This window comes from Palaemon carinicauda, chromosome 24 (assembly GCF_036898095.1).
Source record: "Palaemon carinicauda isolate YSFRI2023 chromosome 24, ASM3689809v2, whole genome shotgun sequence".
In the NCBI taxonomy this organism is placed as follows: Eukaryota; Metazoa; Arthropoda; class Malacostraca; order Decapoda; family Palaemonidae; genus Palaemon; species Palaemon carinicauda.
The window spans coordinates 4,154,411-4,174,692 of record NC_090748.1 but is presented as its reverse complement, the minus strand read 5'-3'; the positions used below and the strand labels follow the sequence as shown (position 1 = coordinate 4,174,692).

The window sequence follows — 20,282 nt, the reverse complement described above, 5'->3', positions numbered from 1 at the left end:
AGAGAGAGAGAGAGAGAGAGAGAGAGTTGGAATTGATATGTTCACATTTCCTTGTAATTAATATAAATACCTATTTAATGTAGCATTTGATCCTTCGAGAGAGAGAGAGAGAGAGAGAGAGAGAGAGGAGAGAGAGAGAGAGAAGAGGAGAGAGAGGAGAGAGGAGAGAGAGAGAGAGTTGGAATTGATATGTTCTCATTTCCTTGTAATTAATATAAATACCTATTTAATGTAGTATTTGACCCTTAAGACGAGAGAGAGAGAGAGAGAGAGAGAGAGAGAGAGAGAGGAGAGAGAGAGAGAGAGAGAGAGAGAGAGAGAGAGAGAAACATATTTATGTAAGCTTAATATTTTCTTGAGATGAAAATATACCTATTTAATGTAGCATTTGACCCCTAAGACGTGAGAGAGAGAGAGAGAGAGAGAGAGAGAGAGAGAGAGAGAGAGAGAGGGGATTGCATGTTCATTGAATCACTCCTTTACCACAAGCGTAAAGGCTGGTTCGACAAGACAAGTGTTTGAAGTGTTGTTCGAACGTGTGAACGGGGTATTTGGTGGTCGAACTCGTTAGTCGAATGGTTCAAAGAAAGTCTGTTCTCGCCTGACTTTAGTGGGGGTTCAACAAACCCGTTCGATCGCGTAAACTCCAAGCGTAATGCATCATTTCTGATGTTAGAGTCACCTCAAACGCCTCCTCATGGCAACCAACACTGTCTCACCGAAACGAGTAGAAAGACAATTTAATTCACAATCATTTAAAAATCTCTTGATCACTTAAATCAGTCTTTACACAAAAAACGTTCCAGTAAATTTGAGAAAGAAACATCAACAGGAAAGATAAACATACGGTACAAAGAAAATGAAAAAAAAAATTACAAACGAAAATAAACCTTTCTTCAAAAAAATTTAAATACTATTCGTGAATGTCTAAGACTATGTACTTTCCCCAAACAATATGAGGAGAGAGAGAGAGAGAGAGAGAGAGAGAGAGAGAGAGGAGAGAGAGAGAGGGAGGAGAGAGAGAGAGAGAGGAGAGAGAGAGAGAGAGTTACGAGGATTTTGGATGTCTCAAGACACTTTTGGTCCATCCGCGGAGACACCATTTGCTCTTTGGTAGAGCGATTTAGTTTAACAATTTAGAGAGTTCTTATGATCTTGTCTAACTTATTCATGAACTCGTTTACTGTGTTCCTGTTTACTGTATCCGCTGGATGTCTATTCCGAGAGAGAGAGAGAGAGAGAGAGAGAGAGAGAGAGCGGAGAGAGGAGAGAGAGAGAGAGAGAGGCAAAACATGGAAGCGGGAAGTGATCAGCAGCACATGGCAATAATGCTGATCCCCAAAGGCTTACGTTGATCCAAGTCCCAGGGACCATCTTATCAAATCAATACACAGGTCAGGGATTGAGATTGTCTGTTTACATAATCTCAAGGAAAACATCAACAAACTCTTCTTCTTCTTCTCCTTTCCCCACATAAATTACAAAACCACTCAGAAGAATGCCATTATGTTTTTGTCAATTAAGATTTATTGGGAAATTTAGTTAATCATTGTGGTCTGCTCAAAATCATTTATTATTATTATTATTATTATTATTATTATTATTATTATTATTATTAGTATTATTATTATTATTTATTATTATTATTATTATTATTATTAGCTTAGCAACAACCCTAGTTGGAAAAGCAAGATGCTAAAAGCCCAAGGGCTCCCCAACAGGGAAAAATATCCCAGCGAGGAAAGGAAATAAGGAAATAAACGATGTAAGATGTAATGCACAATTAATATAAAATATTTCAAAAACATTAATAACATTAAAAGATACTTCATATATAAACTATAAAATGACTCATGTCATCCTGTTCAACATAAAAACATTTGCTGCACAGTTTGAACTTTTTGAAGTTGTGCTGATTCAACTACCGTATTAGGAAGATCATTCCATAACTAAGTGAGAAGGTATAATCATATTAGAATAACATTTAATCCAACAGCACGACCTTGTTCATTCCAGCACCCTCAGCATTTCATCCAAGATTATGTTTATAAACAGTAAAAGATGCACACAAAAAAAATGAGCTTTAACTCAACCCAACAGAGAAGTATAATTGACAGTAACACTTGCTTACTTAAAGAGCTCGTTTCTAGGTGGCCCTCACGAAGAGCAGGGACAAACATACCTACTGTACACCCTGGAGAGAAGGGAGGTCAAGAGATATGCCATGCCCCCTCCAACTGGACCACCCCCCTCCCTTCCAATTCACTTAAGAGTGAATAAGAAGAGTCATTCATGAGCAAGGACTTTAATAATCAGCCACTCAAAATGGGAATCCTCTTGGACGGGGCGCTAAATATACTTTCATGCGACTTACTGTCCAAGTCTTTCAAGGTCACTAATCCATTCTCAAATTATTATTATTATTATTATCATTATTACTTGCTAAGCTACAACCCTAGTTGGAAATGCAGGATGCTATACAGCCCAGGGACGCCAACAGGGAAAATAAACCGGTGAGCAAAAGAAACAAGGAAAAATAAAATAATTTAAGAACAGAACATACATACAAATATACCAAGGCACTTCCCCCAATTTTGGGGGGTAGCCGACATCAAACAAATGATACAAGAAAGGGGACCTCTCCTCTCTACAAACAGTAAAAACATTAAAATAAATATTTCCTATATAAACTATAAAAACTTTAACAAGAGGAAGAGAAATAAGATAGAATATTATGCCTGAGTGTGCCCTCAAGCAAGAGAACTCTAACCCAAGACAGTGGAAGACCACTATCCAGAGGCTATGGCACTACCCAAGACTAGAGAACAATGTTTTGATTTTCGAGTATCCTTCTAGAAATACAGTCTCGAGTATTTTCTAGTTTGATAACAGCATAAATCTATTCATAAACTTAATTTATTCCTGTTTAAAAAAAGATTGTATTTTTGTACGGTTGTAACAATAACGCCTTCTAGTTTTACTGATCCAATAATGCCTCTTCTTAGAAACAGTTCAGTCAGTAATGTGAATCAAATTACCGGTCCATTTTTATGCAAAACTCTCTCCTCCTCCTCCTCCTTTTACAGAAAGCCATCATATATAAAATTTACATGGCATCAGTAACATTAGAAAACAGAGCAATTATAGTCCCTTATAATGTGCTTATCTAGAAAAAATATATTCTTCGATGATGTTGGACGACAAAGGAAGGTAATAGTCAAATCCATCATGATAAACTTTGATTTTTACCAGGAAAATAATTAACATATATTAAGATAACAAAATTACTTTCAAATATGAGAGAGAGAGAGAGAGAGAGAGAGAGAGGAGAGAGAGAGAGAGAGAGAGAGAGAGAGAGAGAGAGAGAGAGAGAGAATATGCCAAAAAACCATTGCTTTAGAACAAACTAAATTTCTTTTTTTTACAAACGTGCACCATTGACTCCAACAGACTTATGATACAAAGACCTAAAACTAAAACCATATTAGAAATGGACAATTCTTCAAGATCTAAAATTATGTCCGTAGCGCACGAAGCTAAATGGAATCACCTCACATCAAAGTTACTAACAACAAATTATCGACCAAAATCAGCATCTCTTTGACCCTACCTGCATTGTTTATTGACTATTTTACTTTTCATCTTAAATCTTACCACGGTTCAGTGTTTACCTCTCATTCGATGATAAGTACTCCAGCAGTCCCTCTGACTATCTTAGAAATGTCCCACAGCATGTTTTATTCAAAATAATATACTAGCAACAATTAGATAAAAAAAATGTAAAGCCGTGTAATGATGTGATAGTAAAGGTGATGAATGCCATGTATTCTTTAAGTACCAAAGAACTTTGATATCATTCAAGATAAAAATCTAGAGCAATGGAAATTTTTTCTCGTAAATGCTTCTAGCAGATGCCACTGGCTTGCTAAACGTTAAACAGTTAGGTTGCAGTATTTTTGTATAATTAAAAGAATAAACGGTAAGACTTTCTAGAGCAACGCTTTCCTAGAACAAAAAAAATAATAAAAAAAGCCTTTCCACATATAAATGCTACTGTTCCAAACAGAGAATGGATAACTCAATAACAGAACTTAAAGACATGACTGGTGCCTCTTAAAAGAATCGACAATTCCATAAAAGGAATTCAGACATGACTGTTACCTCTTAAAAGAATCAACAATTCCATAAAAGGAATTCAGACATGACTGGTGCCTCTTAAAAGAATCAACCATTCCATAAAAGGAATTCAGACATGACTGTTAACTATTAAAAGAATCAGCAATTTCATAAATGGAATTCAGACATGACTGGTGCCTCTTAAAAGAATCAACCATTCCATAAAAGGAATTCAGACATGACCGAAGCCTCTTAATTCTTGAGAATTAATGACGCCATAACATTACTTATAATAAAGCTTGTGTTTTTTAAAAGAATCAATGACTCTGTAAGAGAACTTGGCAAACAATCGGTGCCTCTTAAAGAAATGAAGACCTTAACAAAATAACATTACCACATGCTGGCTGGACCATCCTTTCCAACAGAATTGGGAAAAAACGGCATGATGTACTGTTCTTATCAACCGAAGTTTGGATTAACTAGACAACTGAAACTTTAAAAAATTGCATTAAAAGTAACCGTTTTCACATCTCAAAAGTGCTCGAGATATTAACGTTTCTATCACTGTACAGTTAAGTACCGTACTAAAACAAACAAACTATATGAAACATAAACCGCACTTTCTACATAATCAAGATGCATTAAAACAGTTGCTTACAATGCTAAATCACTTCATTTGTACTTACACTTTTCGCTCATTTGCCGATATTGTCACCAATTCATAAATTTGTGCTCCAACTGCCTGTGTTGTGACTATGAAGAATGCGCACCTGTCTGTAATCAAAAAGAAAATAATCATCAAAATACATTCTTATAACAATACCATATCCTGAAATTCAAAATACTGTACAGTGCATACAGTATCTTGTATCAATATCAAGCACAGATGTGATAAATGGAAACTAGATACAATATGATCATAATCTTCTTTCATATAAAAAAGTAAGGCTTTTTTTTCAAATACAGTACTATATAAAAACAATATCTAATCACAATATACAACTTTCTGTACTATGATTAACCTGAAAATTTTCTCCACAGTGTTAGGATGTTGCCAAAACACAAACCATATGCAATCGCCCTCATTTTTTACGGAATATCTATCAATATGTAATAATCACAGTTTCTAATTTTGCCTGCTCAAAAATAAAAGCGTTTTAACACTGAATATGCACAAGGACAAAATGTTATTAGGGTAAAGACAAGCATTTTTCTCTGTCACACTATAAAGCACTTGTCTGCACTTTAAAATTTTCATCACTTATCGTCAAATCTTACACAAATTTCTATGCAATTAACATGCCTGTATGACAGGACAGTGGTAATTCTGAAAAAAAACTATCAAAACTACTTTGCTGTGACTTTGAGATGAACTCTTCTCCTGGGATAAATGAAACCGCAAGTAACTCGAAACAGCTATGGCCTTTTGTGGTAGATCAATATCATCAATAACCTTAAGGTCGAGTATATTTATACAGTTCGGAATTCTGCACAATATCGAAATGGATCAATAACATCGCATAATCTTATGTACTGCCAGGTCTGATACTTGAACATAGATAACATTCATCCCTTTGCTTTTTTTTATTAGTTAATTATAAGATATTTCAACAAGCAACACAATCAAATCAGTAAGTCTTGCTGAAATGTCCCAAAGAGTTTGAGTTCATTATAAGATATTTCAACAAGCAATGCAATCAAATCAGTAAGTCTTGCTGAAATGTCCCAAAGAGTTTGAGTTAATCATAAGATATTTCAACAAGCAACACAATCAAATCAGTAAGTCTTGCAGAAATGTCCCAAAGAGTTTGAGTTAATTATAAGATATTTCAACAAGCAACACAATCAAATCAGTAAGTCTTGCTGAAATGTCCCAAAGTGTTTGAGTTAATTATAAGATATTTCAACAAGCAACACAATCACATCAGTAAGTCTTGCTGAAATGTCCCAAAGAGTTTGAGTTAATTATAAGATATTTCAACAAGCAACTCAATCAAATCAGTAAGTCTTGCTGAAATGTCCCAAAGAGTTTGAGTTACTCATAAGATATTTCAACAAGCAACACAATCAAATCAGTAAGTCTTGCTGAAATGTCCCAAAGAGTTTGAGTTACTCATAAGATATTTCAACAAGCAACACAATCAAATCAGTAAGTCTTGCTGAAATGTCCCAAAGAGTTTGAGTTACTCATAAGATATTTCAACAAGCAACACAATCAAATCAGTAAGTCTTGCTGAAATGTCCCAAAGAGTTTGAGTTACTCATAAGATATTTCAACAAGCAACACAATCAAATCAGTAAGTCTTGCTGAAATGTCCCAAAGTGTTTGAATTAATAATAAGATATTTCAACAAGCAACACAATCAAATCAGTAAGTCTTGCTGAAATGTCCCAAAGTGTTTGAGTTAATTATAAGATATTTCAACAAGCAACACAATCACATCAGTAAGTCTTGCAGAAATGTCCCAAAGAGTTTGAGTTAATTATAAGATATTTCAACAAGCAACACAATCAAATCAGTAAGTCTTGCTGAAATGTCCCAAAGAGTTTGTTCTTATAAAAAAAATGGCTTTATATATTATCAACATGAATTTCTAAGCTTCCCTACAACCTTCAAGAAAACATTCTTTCGTTTTACAAAATGCTCGACTAGTTAAATCCTGAACCTAAATTATCAGACTATTATTATCATTATTATTATTATTACATACTTTATGCAAATAACTCCACTGTGCTTTAACATAACAAGTGGAATGGCTACAAAATAATAATCTCCTCTGGGTGAAAGCACAGAAGTTATGAAATACAACTTTGTAGGATTCACAACTTATTCATAAATTCCATTAGTAGTACAATACTGTTCTCTAAATTCTCCAGAGTGTTACATACATGAAGAAAATCCTAATAAAATGGGCTAAGTAAATTATTTTTTCTATGCCTATTTACAAAAAGTAGATGATGAATGGAGAAGTATTGAATTAAAAGCTCAAGATAGAGACGACTGGGGAAATCTAACCGAAGCCCTTTGCATCAATAGGCGTGGGAGGAGATGATGATGATGACAATTTACAAAAAACAATTCAACCCTTAACAACAGAAAAACAATAATAAACAGTTCAAGAATCCCTTGTCAGGAATTCCTCAGACCGTCAGTATTTCGAAATATCCCTATAATGACCGGTTCACAAATATCTTATATCATTTTGTTGAAAGCTATTGCTTTCTTATTGATTTGATCACTTAGCAAAGTTAGAAGGAGGTTTGTATATAGAGTATATTATCATTTGTGATAGATTTTTTTAATAACCTTTTGTTTTTCATTTGGTAGTTTCAAAATACCAAATTATATCATTTTGTGATTTGCTAGGAAGGTTTAGATTTAATTACTGTCTATTTCCAGTACACGATTATTTTGTAAAACAGATAACTGAAAAAATCAGTACAGTGTAGCAGCGGCACTGAGAAAAAATGGGGGAAATTGACAACTGACACCAAGAACCCTCAGAATATAGTTTTAGCTTATTCACACAATTATTTAATTGTAGGGTATAATTGTCAAGTAAAATATTGAAAAAAATGAAACTACCAAAAGGACAAAAATATGCCAACTACTTTTTTTCTTAAATCCATTTCCAGTTATTTTCTATCATATTTCATTCAGTAATCTATAATATATAACAATCATTTCCTATAATGCTTGTAAAAAATTAATTTCTCTTCAATATAATATTCAACTAACCAACTCTCTTCAACATATGGTATTCAATCAACCAACTAGAAATAACGTACCCATTAACTGTACAGACAAATACAAACACATTGTATGGCAGTAACTTGAATGGCAACTACGTACTGTATTACAAAATCAATATAAATTGTATAGATATCACTGTAGATTGGTCCTAACTGCAAACCAAAAAATTCTAAATGCAAAAATCAAACTTAAACAGTTAAAATATTTTAACTAAACCAAGAAAACTGTTGAAAAAGCAATACTGTACTGTGTACGTATACAGTACATGTTTAGGGTGGTATGAAAAGACATGTTTAAAACTTTCTTTCGGAAAGAGGGAATATTATCTTATGATGTAAACAAATTCTTGATATAACTAATATGATTTTGCAGTATTGCAATCACACTAAATTTATAAAGACAGAGAATGTTTTTAAAATATAGTACCAACAATTGACCTATCATAGTTTGAAAAGACAAACAAACCTCATAAACTTTGTTTGTCTGGTAGAGTAGCATCTCTAGCAATGAAAATGTTTAAATGGAGCACTGTTAAATAGAGGAGATTGAATTTAAACCACTGCAAAAGAAATACACTCGGACTAAAAACATGGTATTTATAACTTCGAGTAACTTTTACATTTTTTGGTCAAAACGGCGAGAGGCAAATGTGTTTGCATTTGTACATATACCATTTTCCAAGTTTTTGTTCTGTAATCTAGTTTTGCTTAGTGTAATATATATTGTAGATTTCTTTACAAAAGCTCTAAGTGAGTTAGTCTTTGTATTTTCTTAATCAAGCCTACTTTCTTTAAATATTTTCTTGATTTTATTTCATGCTTTTCTGTAGGTCATCAGGCAACATAGCATTGGATCAGCAAATAGCCTTTACATACACCTTAACGTTCTTTGAGCAGAGTTATGAATGAACTCAAAGGAAGTTATTGTATTTGGTTAGTTTAGCTTTTATTTGCAACTGATGAGTGATATTGAATGCTTGGGGGATTTAGGTCTACTTATGGTTAATTTAAGTAAAGTAAAGCAATAGCCAAATGAATCCATTAAATTCTAAGCCTTAATCATGTCAAAAATAATTTTGTAATTAACACATTTTGATTGGTTCTTACAATTACTCCCGGATTATTCATTGCTAAATTCTAGATGGTGGACCTGATATCCCATTAATCAAAGATTATTTTCACTATCATATTCTTGCGTTAATACTCGTTTCACATTAATAAAAAGGTAATTAAAATAATGCTTTATACTTGACAGAATTCATACTATCACTGCTTAAAAGAAGATAAACGTACCACCAAACACAAACTCAATCACATCTTTGGATCGTTTTCACTCTACATGTATTTAATGTTTGCTATTCTGCTTTCCATAACATTTGCCAATTGCTTTCAGCATAGAACTACGTTTCTGTATCATACTATAAATAGTTGTTGTTCCGACCACAAGATGATCAAGTGTGACCCTTCATGCTTACGCCACTATTAGTTATAAGCATATCTCCAGGATTTACCAATATTTTAAATATATTGAACTGTACATAATCAGAATAAATAAATAGCGAAAGGGTTACTATGACAACTACTAACAACAAATTGATACTAAGTGGTCAAAGAGTAGGTCAAATGAGGTACAGCTTACTTGGTGGATCCTTCACAGCACTAGAATTTTCATTTGTTACCATTTTAAAAACTTCTTATTATGGTCTACGTTTATTTTATCTCAAAGTGTAATCATTATGAAGTAATTCATCACTCCCCTAATTCTAGAACTATATTGTACAGTACAGTAGTGATTCATTAAAGACTCAAGTTATTAGGCACTTTTAAGAATATGTCTGTTCTCGGGAATAATGTTATTAAGTTCTGTATCATAACAGTTAAAGAAGGTATGCGTTCATACAAATTTACTGTGGTTAAAATTTACCTTTCATTACAATTATTAACTTTACTTTTAGAAATTATTCAAAATTAAGGGCAAAGAATTACAGCCCAACCATACAGGAACATGTTTGCAACCCCATGTGGGGTACTGTAAGGTCAAAACTACGAATTCTTACTATATCACTGAACAGAAAATGCAGGACTAGGAAACAGTTTACATATGAAATTATTAAAAGATACAAGTTATGAATAATATTTCCTTTCCTACTAAAATACCAAAGCTGCAAGGCTATACGGTATCTCTTATTCCTTTCATTCAAACAACAACCATGGATTAGAAATTCTCTTAAAACCTTTATATGATATAAAAAAAAATGTAGACAAATACTGAAGGCAAAATGCTGTATCAACATAAACAAAACATGTCAGAACTCTGTGCTGTGCTAAATAATAGAAATGAAAAATAGCAACTTGGCATGAGTACAGTACTGATAGGTAAAAAAAAAAAAAACTTTTCCTTCACCCTACATCAGTGTGCAATTATGAAAGCATATGATGTTACCACATTCATGCAACAAAGAGTTTTTGGAGTTGTCATTAACTTATTAGAATGAAAGTCATGTGTTAAACTGTCTTGTCAATCTTGCACCTTCAAAGTACGAAGGAAACTACAACTGCTAGAAGATAGAATTTATATGCTATAAGAAATCAAACACACAACATTCAAAAGATACAATCAAATAGACCTTACTAACTATATTTAATTCTCATTTGCTTTGATATTAATTCAATATGCTTCCTTATGAAGCATTTCTGTTTACAGTATCAGGAACCTTCACATAACCTAAACACATTAAAATATCTTCTGCAGATTAAGCTAAATAGGCATCTCATTCAGAACACTTAAAAGTATTTATTTACTAACAACATGCAATTGAAATTTACACGAATGTAAACTTAAAAAAAAATTTTTAAAATTACCAAATGCTGTATTACTATGGAGAAACTAAAGAATTATAAGCAATTTCATACTGAAATGAAAATCTATGCAGGATATAGACATAGTTAACTAATAACTTTTAAAAGTTATAATAAAAAAGGCTTCACATAATTTATGTAAAAAAAACCTTTTACCTCCAAGCTATTTGGAACTTTCCAACCCTTAACTCACAGGCGTTTTTTTTTCTTTTTTCAAGCACATTTCGCAATATATTTTTTTTTTTAAATTGCTCTAACATCCTTAATTTTCATCATAGTGAGGCCAGGTTGGCCTCATTATTTTGGAAAATGCCTGAAGTTTCTCATAAAGTTATCAAAAATATGCACAAAAAAATGTATGTCCATTGGAGGTAAAATGGTTAACAGAACAACTTATCAGTTTAATACTGTAAATATAACATCAATAGATGCTTACCTGTTGCTACAGCTCTGAAGAGAAACGATTGCCCATATTTTATAATGGGCGAATGAGTGAGTTTATTATCGTCCTTGCCTAAAGACTTGTTTATGGAGTGGTTTTTAAGTATATATTTATCATCTGCTTTCTGCAGAAGGACAATAAATTCATCCAATAGCAGTACATGAAGGTCAATATTCTTCTGGCCTTTGGCAATTCTCCATGTTAAAGGTCCTTCATATATTAATTTGTGTTTAGTCAAGTCCAAATTCTGTAAGAGAAAAAATAAAAATGACTGATTAGAAAATTCACCTATGTTAGTTGTGTTGAAATGGGAACAAGGTAAAAGTAACAAAACAATCATAAAGATATAGGAAAATCAATTTAAATGTTGCAGTCAAATGTCAGAAGTCTATTAAAATCCCTCTCACGAAACTCGGAAAACCTGCCGCAAAGCTTGGACTCGCTATGCTTCTATCGCTAGCTCTGAAGCCAATCATTTAAAAAGTGTATACCTTGAAATAGATTTGATGAATAATACAGTACAGTACTATAATTTCTACCGTGACAAAACAGCTTTTGATGTGATTTCTGTATCTAACTATAACAGTAATTGATACCTAGCAATAATTTCACCTTAACAATCTAATTAAACACTTCAAAAGTAGTTTTCTTTCATAAAGTACAGAGTTTAGTGTTACCTCAACACACCAAGCAAGCATAGAACTACTGGGTAAGTAGTAGTACTGTAGTATCAAAATGGAAAACTTAATAATATAGAAGTGTGTGCATTCGGGGGTTTATCTACATTTAGACCCCAGTTATGAAATACTCAAGGCTAGTTGACATGGGGATAGTTCACTGGCACCAGTAACTAGCGACAAGTAAACTTTCCAGGATAGTGAGCATTTGCACTAAGATATTTTGCCTTTGCACGGGGATAGTTTGCCGATCCCAGTAAACTATCTCCGTGTAAACCTAACTCAAGGCAAGAAAATGAGTAAGCAATTCATAAATCAAAATAAGTTTTAAAAAAATAATGTACCAACTCATAACAAGAACCATGAAAATTAAAAATTCTTCTGGAAGAATAATTAAATGCAGAGGATAGCATAATCTCCTCAACATGATTTGGAAAGACTTACATAGGAAAACCGGTACTGGTATTGACTTTCTAATCCAAATTGCAATTAGGATACCTGATAAAAAACTACTTTAATTCTTAAATCCATGAACCACAGTTCCCTTGAAACTGTGCTACAAAATACAATACTGTACTACACAAAGGAATGTGCCTAGAAAAAGTAATCATTTCAAGAAAGTGTCCAGTATGTGCTGTGATTGAATCCTTTCAACTTTAATAATTTCAGGTAAAAAAAGAATTCAAGAATGAAATATTGTACTAATATAATATATGCTTAATAAAACAAGAATATGAGTAGGGATCAATATGCCACCATACCTAATGTGAAACATGAAAATATTTTTCAACCAGATTCGTGAAGAACTTATATTAGATAGTAGCGATTTAGTGTTTTGGATTCCTCAGTGTTCATACTAAAGAAAATTTTCTGAAGATAGATTAAATACTGAATCCTGAAATAGTTAGTTACACAGTGTTCAAGCTACAAATCAGATCTAGCATGGCTTCAAATCAGCAAATTGAATTTTGTTGCAAAGTTTTGATCTTTTGATTATATTGTCTACAAAACCTTTGTGATGTTCAGGATCATAGACCCATAAAAATCTTTACCAAGACAGTATAATGAGATTATATACAGTTCCTTTGTCCCATGAAGAAATATTGCTAATATTTGCTAACGACACCAATTGGGGACTTCTTCCTTTAAGCACCAGTACTATGGAATAAGCGATACATAAAAAAGATTAAAAAAATCCATATGCGTTACTAGATAAAATATTTCTACTACAAAGGTATTTTAATAACAAAAAGGGAAAGATGCCAAATTAAAATATAATTGATTCTATATGCAAAAAAAACATACTTTTACCCTAAAAAGGTCTAATACTACATGCTCTATTATATCACTCCATTCAGTTTTTTTTTTTAAATCACAGGCTGTATTATGTCTTGTTTATTCATATGTCACCTTTCAAAAATCTAAATCTTACGACTATATCAGACTGACATGAATTAAGATTAGGAAAAATATTGAATAGCTGCAGACAAACATTTTGTTACAACTTGAGTTGATTCTTTTCTGTTTACAAATAGCAAGATTCAGCATATACTGTGACTGTAAAAATCAATTTTTTTCAAAAGTAATTTGTATTTTTCCTAACGTACAAACCCGAGTTCTTTAATAGGACTGTGATTTTAGCAAAGCTGGAAAATCGGCCATTAAAAATTATATCAAGGTGTCAGTAGTTACTGACGGATATGTTGGAAAGTCACTTTGGCCTTCACTTAGGAATTACGGGGCAGTTGAGGCAAGAAGTTGTGGAACGAGCTTCTCCAAGGACGAGGGGTGTCCTAGATGTTGCCACTATCAAGATGGTAGCTGTAGTTTGGACATAAAAGGTCACGCTACCCTTCTAAGTCTGCTGATGTGATCGTCTGATGGAAAAACTCTCGCTGCTGAAGTATGTATCAGCATTCCAAGGTACTTAATTCTCCTGCTTGGGCATGAGGTTGGATTTCTCTAGGTTTAACACGATCCCCAGATAGTGGCAAAAAGGCAAAAGTTTGTCTCGATATTGAAGGAGCTGTCTCTGGGAGGAGGACAGGATCAACTAATCCACTAGGTACCTCAGTAGACGTATGCCCTTGGTTGACACCAGTATGAACACACTCGATTGAGAGTATGAAGCACAAGATCTTAAACTGGAAAATCTTCCCCCTGACGATATACATTTTCCAGATCTAAAGAGAGCATCAAGTCCTTTCTGCTGATGATCGCTCGTATGATGCTTACTGTCTCAATTTTGAAAGGAGTTTGTAGGACACTCGTTCAAGGGGGAGAGGTTGATGACCAGAGTCCAGCCCACCCACCCAATCCTTTGCCTTCTCCATCAGGAACATGAGACTCTAAAAACCTGAAGATTCCTCCCATATGACCTGTAGTGCGCCTTTGTCTAATAGGCTGCCCACCTCTGATTGGAGGGCGAGATGTTTCACTAATTGTGGCAGCAATCGGGGGCCACCTTTCCTAGCGTCCTCTCGCTCCTCTTCTACCTACCTCATCCTCCTCTGGCTGACCACTGCAGGGTTGAAAAGGTTGACTGTTCAGGGTTTCTATGAGAGAAGGTGGTAGGAGGAAGGGCTAATTTTGCTTCTGGAATCAACGACGGCTTCTTTAGAGCCGACTTTAAAAGTGCCGCCAATTTTGTGATTTTGGGGGTCCCTACACCCTTGTAGGATACAGCTTGGTAGAAGATCGAGTCCTAGGATGATTTCTTCCATTTTTCCATTGCCTCTTCAAATTCCCTGGGGAGGGAGGAGAATTGGGCTCTTATGAATAGGACCATTTCTTAGAGCCAGAGCTTCTTGCTGACTGACCTGCCTTGCAAACTTCGCTGCCATCGATTCTCTCCTTTTAAGGACCCAGTTAGTCCATTGGTGAGCCAACAAGGGGACTGCCTTAAACCCTGAAAGGACCAGATTGATAAAGTACTTTTTGTTCTCTAGCTCTGACAGATCCCGATAGGAAGCGAAGAGTGTCACTGCACCCGACCAGTGATCCAGCCAGGACGTTGCCAGGAGACTCGCCTTGTAAGAGACGTCTATGTTGGCGGACTCTGAAGTTGAGAAGACAGTAGGTTCTCACCGAGTCTTTCCATCAATGCCCTTGTGCATCAGTAGGCAGAGGGGAAGGACTGGATTCCACAATAACATAAAACCTTGTCTGTCTACAGTAGATAGTGCTGGAATCAAGATCTTGTTAGACCAATTAGCTCTGAGATAATTACTTCTAGAGACTTGAGGTTTAACATTCTCAATTACTTTGAGAGCTAGTTCAGACCAGGCGAGTTCCAAAGTGGGTTTTCAGCCCTCCAGAGCCCGAAATAAGCGGCCAATAAAGGTCTTATTTGATTTGAATAGCACTCTGGAAGCTTCCCCTAATCTGTTCATATGACTGATAATGGCAAAGACTTTCCTGAAAGTTGATTCAGACAAGTGTTTTCTGCTGCCTCTGCTGGAGTAAACCCTAAGTCCTGAGTAATCAGATCTGCATCTCTCAATTTGTCTTACCTGCCACCTTCCAGCAGCTAATGATACCTTATTGTAGTCTTTAACAACCAAATTTCCAGCCTTGCTGCAATCACATTCAATTAAAGATTGAGGGTTTTTATCCATGTAGAAACAAAGTGTTAGTCACTAACTTTTCCATAGTAATCAGGAATATGAATTTATTAGTGTTCCACATTTATCAACCAAGAGAAATTCTTTTCTAGAGAGGCTTTGCTCTGAAAGCTAATGGGTCTTAATTAGATAATTTCAATACAGTATTTTGAAGACGAAATAATAATATAGTCTAATTTCCCCTGCCTATCAACAATTTGCACCATGAGCAAAATTTTCAAATAGTGTAGTCTGAAAAGATCATTCCACAGAATACAATGATTTGAAATTTTAAGTGAACTCCTAAGGACTTTTAGCTTGGTTATCTGAAGCATTTACCATTACAGTATTTATAATTTTGCACGTTTATCAAATAAACTATTTCAAATCAATCGGTAACATTCTTTGCAGTTCAGCATATTGTAAATTTGAATGTCACTGAATGTCAAAAACTGTCATGTGTATAGTTACAACATTACTAGCAAAGCATACAAACTTGGAATTTTTAAGTTACATAATATATCATTTGGGAAGGTTTATCGCAAAAGCTTCTAGATTAGATATTATTAGTTTCGCAAAATAATAATAATAATAATAATAATAATAATAATAATAATAATAATAATAATAATAATAATAATAATCGTAATAATAATAATAGGCAAGGAAATAAAGTAAGGATTTGCCAAACATAGATATGAGTGATTAATCTGAAGCAAAATAATATATGATCAAAATTAACATTAAAAGAAAAATTAATCTTTAGTAATGATTTTCAATAAGAATCATTAAATTATTTACTTTAGGAATAAATCCCAAAAACCAATGATAGACTGCAAAGTATACAAAAGCACTTGAAATACACATGAATAACATTATAAAGAAATAAAAGATTAATCCTTGCAGTAGGAGAGGAATAGACAGGGAGAAAATAGTTATCTAAATGGAGGGTGTGTCCTCCTACCACACTGATAAAATTATCGATAAAACTTTTCCTGAAATGTATGAAGGACTTTGAAAGACTACATACAGATTCAAGGTTATAAATGATTAAACATTCTCTAATGGTACGGTTAATGGTTAGGAACACTAGCAATTCTTACATTAAAGGGTACAGTACTCTGGACATCAAATATCATTTAGCTGATTACGAATAACTTACTCCTTTTACTTGCTAATTTCATAAACTTACGACTAGAATTACTTATAAAACTTTATTGCATAATATTAGTTTAGCATGCATATTGCAGTTTGTATTACACCCCCGATTCTGGAACAAAATTTTTTTTTTTTATATTTCCTTTAACACGGGTTACAGTACACACCATTTACATAGCAATTAACCCTTTTACACCCAGGCTATTTGGAACTTTCCAACCCTTGACCCCCAGGCATTTTTTTTTCAAGCACATTTTGCAATATATATTTTTGAAATTGCTTCAACAGCCTTAATTTTCGTCATAGAGAGGTCAGGTTGGTCTCATTCTTTTGGAAAATGCCTGAAGTTTCTCTTAAAGTTATCAAAAATATGCAAAAAAAAATTGTAAATAGCAAATTTTTGCAAGGACGTACCAGTACGTCCATGGGGGTAAAAGGATGAGTTTTGTGAAACGTACCAGTTCATTCATTGGGGGTAAAAGGGTTATAAGACTTGTCTTGCCGATTAAATTTCCCTGCAGTACTTCTAACTCGGCTGAATACCTGGTCAGGCTGGGAGGAGCAGAGGGAGAAAAGGTCCCCTTTTGTTCCTTTGTTTGATGTCGGCTACCCACAAAATTGGGAGAAATACCTTGGTAAATGGATAGACATCTAAATAATAAGAATGAGATACAAAATGTACTAACCCCTCTAAATTCATCCGAGTGCCCGTGCTTATTCTTGGTTAAAGATGTCTGGTCGAGTTTTCTCTGTATTTCACTTAATCTTTGATTATTCTCCGCTTCTTGTACCGCTTGGTTGACGTACGCTAGAATTTCCCGCGACCGCTCCAAGCTTCTTGCAATTTGTTTATACTCTTCCGCATCCTTGTTGCTATCGGTGTACCCTAATAACGACTCCAGCAGCAACGGATACTGGAAAATAAGAGTACAGTACATGTTAATTTCAAAGAACTGATGAGTAGGTAACAATGAAATATCTGAAACATAATGAAAGCATGAATATTATAAATAAAAAAAGATATTAGAAGGAAAGTAATGAAAAAACTTCTAACATATTGCACAAATGGATTTAAGTAAACCTTTGAATATTTGTAGTAATTAAAAGAAGTACAGCTGTAAGCTCTAGTAGGTTGGCCAGGGCACCAACCACCTGTTGAGATACTACCGCTAGAGAGTTATGGGGTCCTTTAACTGGCCAGACAGTACTACATTGGATCCTTCTCCCTTTGCCTACATACACCGAATAGTCTGGCCTATACTTTACAGATTTTTCTCTGTCTTCATACACCTGACAACACCGTTTTGTTAAAGTTTTTATAGATTATATATAAATATTTGTTTTGATATTGTTGCTTTTCTTGGAATATCTTATTTTTCCTGTTTCCTTTCCTCACTGGGCTATTTTCCCTGTTGGGGCCCTCGGGCTTATAGCATCCTGCTTTTCCAACTAGGGTTGTAGCTTAGCAAGTAGTAATAATAATAATAATAATAATAATAATAATAATAATAATAATAATAATAACAGGATAGCTAAAAGGATTACAATTAAAAGCTTAAAAGAAAATAATTAAAATTACTAAAAAACCTAATCAACTTGATCACTACCACTACAAATTCACTACTAACATCTTGGTCTTTAATGTAATGTTTTCCTTACTGTAAAATATCTACCTTCTAACCTTTGTTTTCTCACATTTCAATTCCTCACTATCATTACTAATAAAATTTCAACTTTTTATAATGCTCAAGTTTTGATATAGGGTCACCTGTATATTGGTTGTGATCTTTTCCTATCCATTTTTTATACATACAGTACATACATATACCAAGGCACTTCCCCCAATTTTGGGGGGTAGCCGACATCAAAAAAATGAAACAAAAAAGGGGACGTCTCCCCTCTATGTTCCTCCCAGCCTGAACATAGAGAGGAGACGTCCCCTCTTTTGGTTTCATTTGTTTAATGTCGGCTACCCCCCAAAATTGGGGGAAGTGCCTTGGTATATGTATGTATGTATGTATAAAAAAAAAACTCAAATCTCTTCCTATTACTACTGTATACTTTGTAGTTTGTAATTTTCTTATTGACTGAATTTAATGTACAGTATGTTACATAAATTATACTTCCCTTACTTAGCAGTATAATAGAAAAAAATTCTACAAGTACTTCTGCCATGATATACATAGATTATGATAGCATTGCAACATAACTAGAGGTATCTTTCTAACTAGCCTCTAATTCATTTTGAAATGGAGAAAACAAAAATGGTGAACAGATAAAATTTGCTGCACAACCTATTGTGACTTGATAATGTTCAAGCAACTAACTAAACTGAACAAATTGTAATCTTGAATATAAAATGCCAATATTGGGGTCTAATAACTTAAAAGGATATACTGTATATTAAAAATAAATTGTCTAAATTCATCACCTACACTGGTATGTACTGATACTTAAAAATTGTAGAACTGCCTACCTACATGTATTACTAGTTGATCATTTCAAGGGCTAGCATTCTGAAGATGCCACTAGCTAAATAAGAGATTTGGAAATAATCTAAGCTGAGGAGAATATATAAAAAAAATCCTGATACAGCATGAAGGGTGTTGTTATATACCCTTTGATGATCCAACAAATTCCAAACAGAATCCAGTGACCCGGAGTTGGCTGGTGAATGAATTTCTTATACCCAAGCCTCTGGGTGTTAAAGGGGGACTTGCCAAACTGAGAAAATAGCCACCAAAGGTAAGGACAAAATACCACTAAACTTCAGTGGCGTGAAGTATCATATGTACGAGGAAAATTTATCTTTTTTGATGTCTCCATATTCTAAATGCAAACATAATATTAGTGAACGGCATACTCAAATCATACCTTAGACAAACGTTGGAAGCCAGCAGGTAACATGTCTTTGAGCTGTAGTCTCCTACATAGTGGATGGTTCTCTTGTTCCTGGAGAAAATTGGCTAATCTCTGGTCTCTCTTCTGCCTCTGTTTCAATGTTTCTAAGGCAATGCTCTGTGATTTTACAAACTCCGCAGCCTGCTGTTGAAAGATTTCTCCCTGCTCACCATCAAACTGTAAAAGACATATGTGATTTAGTTCTATTATGTACAGAAATGTTACAAACACTACAAAAATAAAAAATAAAAATTACAGTGAAGTACTACAGTATTGGTCCAAATAATAATGTAATATGGAAGAAAACTATGGTTCGTATAAGTACAATATATGTAGAAAAAAAAAAAAAATTTGCATAAACATTATTTTCATGAATGTAGAAACAATCATAATGCTCATAACTGTTTCCATTATTATTATCATTACTGGCTAAGCTACAACCCTAGTTGGAAAAGCAGAATGTTATAAGCCCAGAGGCCCCAACAGGGAAACTAGCTCAGTGAGGAAAGGAAACAAGGAAAAATTAAATAATTTAATAACAGCATCAACATAAAAAATCCAATATGATCTTGCAACTGCCAAATTGCCATATCTTCTCACTACACCTTACACTATTGTATATTTAATAATGCATTTCTTATTTTGAAGGGAAACCACCCAACTCTTATAAAAAGCATATATCCCAAAATACTATGTGAAAATTAAAACCATCTATAAAGAGATTTTATCATATTCTTTCATTCTGGAATTCTATCATATTCTCTCACTTTAAGA

The 20,282-nt window shown here is 33.9% G+C and overlaps 1 protein-coding gene across 1 annotated transcript in view; it reads right to left on the bottom strand.

Annotated features, from left to right (window-relative positions):
- Nucleotides 1–4,798: 4,798 nt before the first annotated feature.
- The window catches only part of LOC137617988 (rho guanine nucleotide exchange factor 11-like), a 21,760-nt gene continuing 6,276 nt past the window's right edge, over nucleotides 4,799–20,282 (bottom strand). The window contains exons 2-5 of the mRNA XM_068347913.1: nucleotides 19,482–19,685; nucleotides 17,294–17,521; nucleotides 11,165–11,417; nucleotides 4,799–4,890 (exon numbers count right to left, since the gene is read on the bottom strand). Coding sequence (XP_068204014.1) covers nucleotides 4,799–4,890; nucleotides 11,165–11,417; nucleotides 17,294–17,521; nucleotides 19,482–19,685 — 777 coding nt within the window. The remainder of the gene's footprint in view (nucleotides 4,891–11,164; nucleotides 11,418–17,293; nucleotides 17,522–19,481; nucleotides 19,686–20,282) is intronic.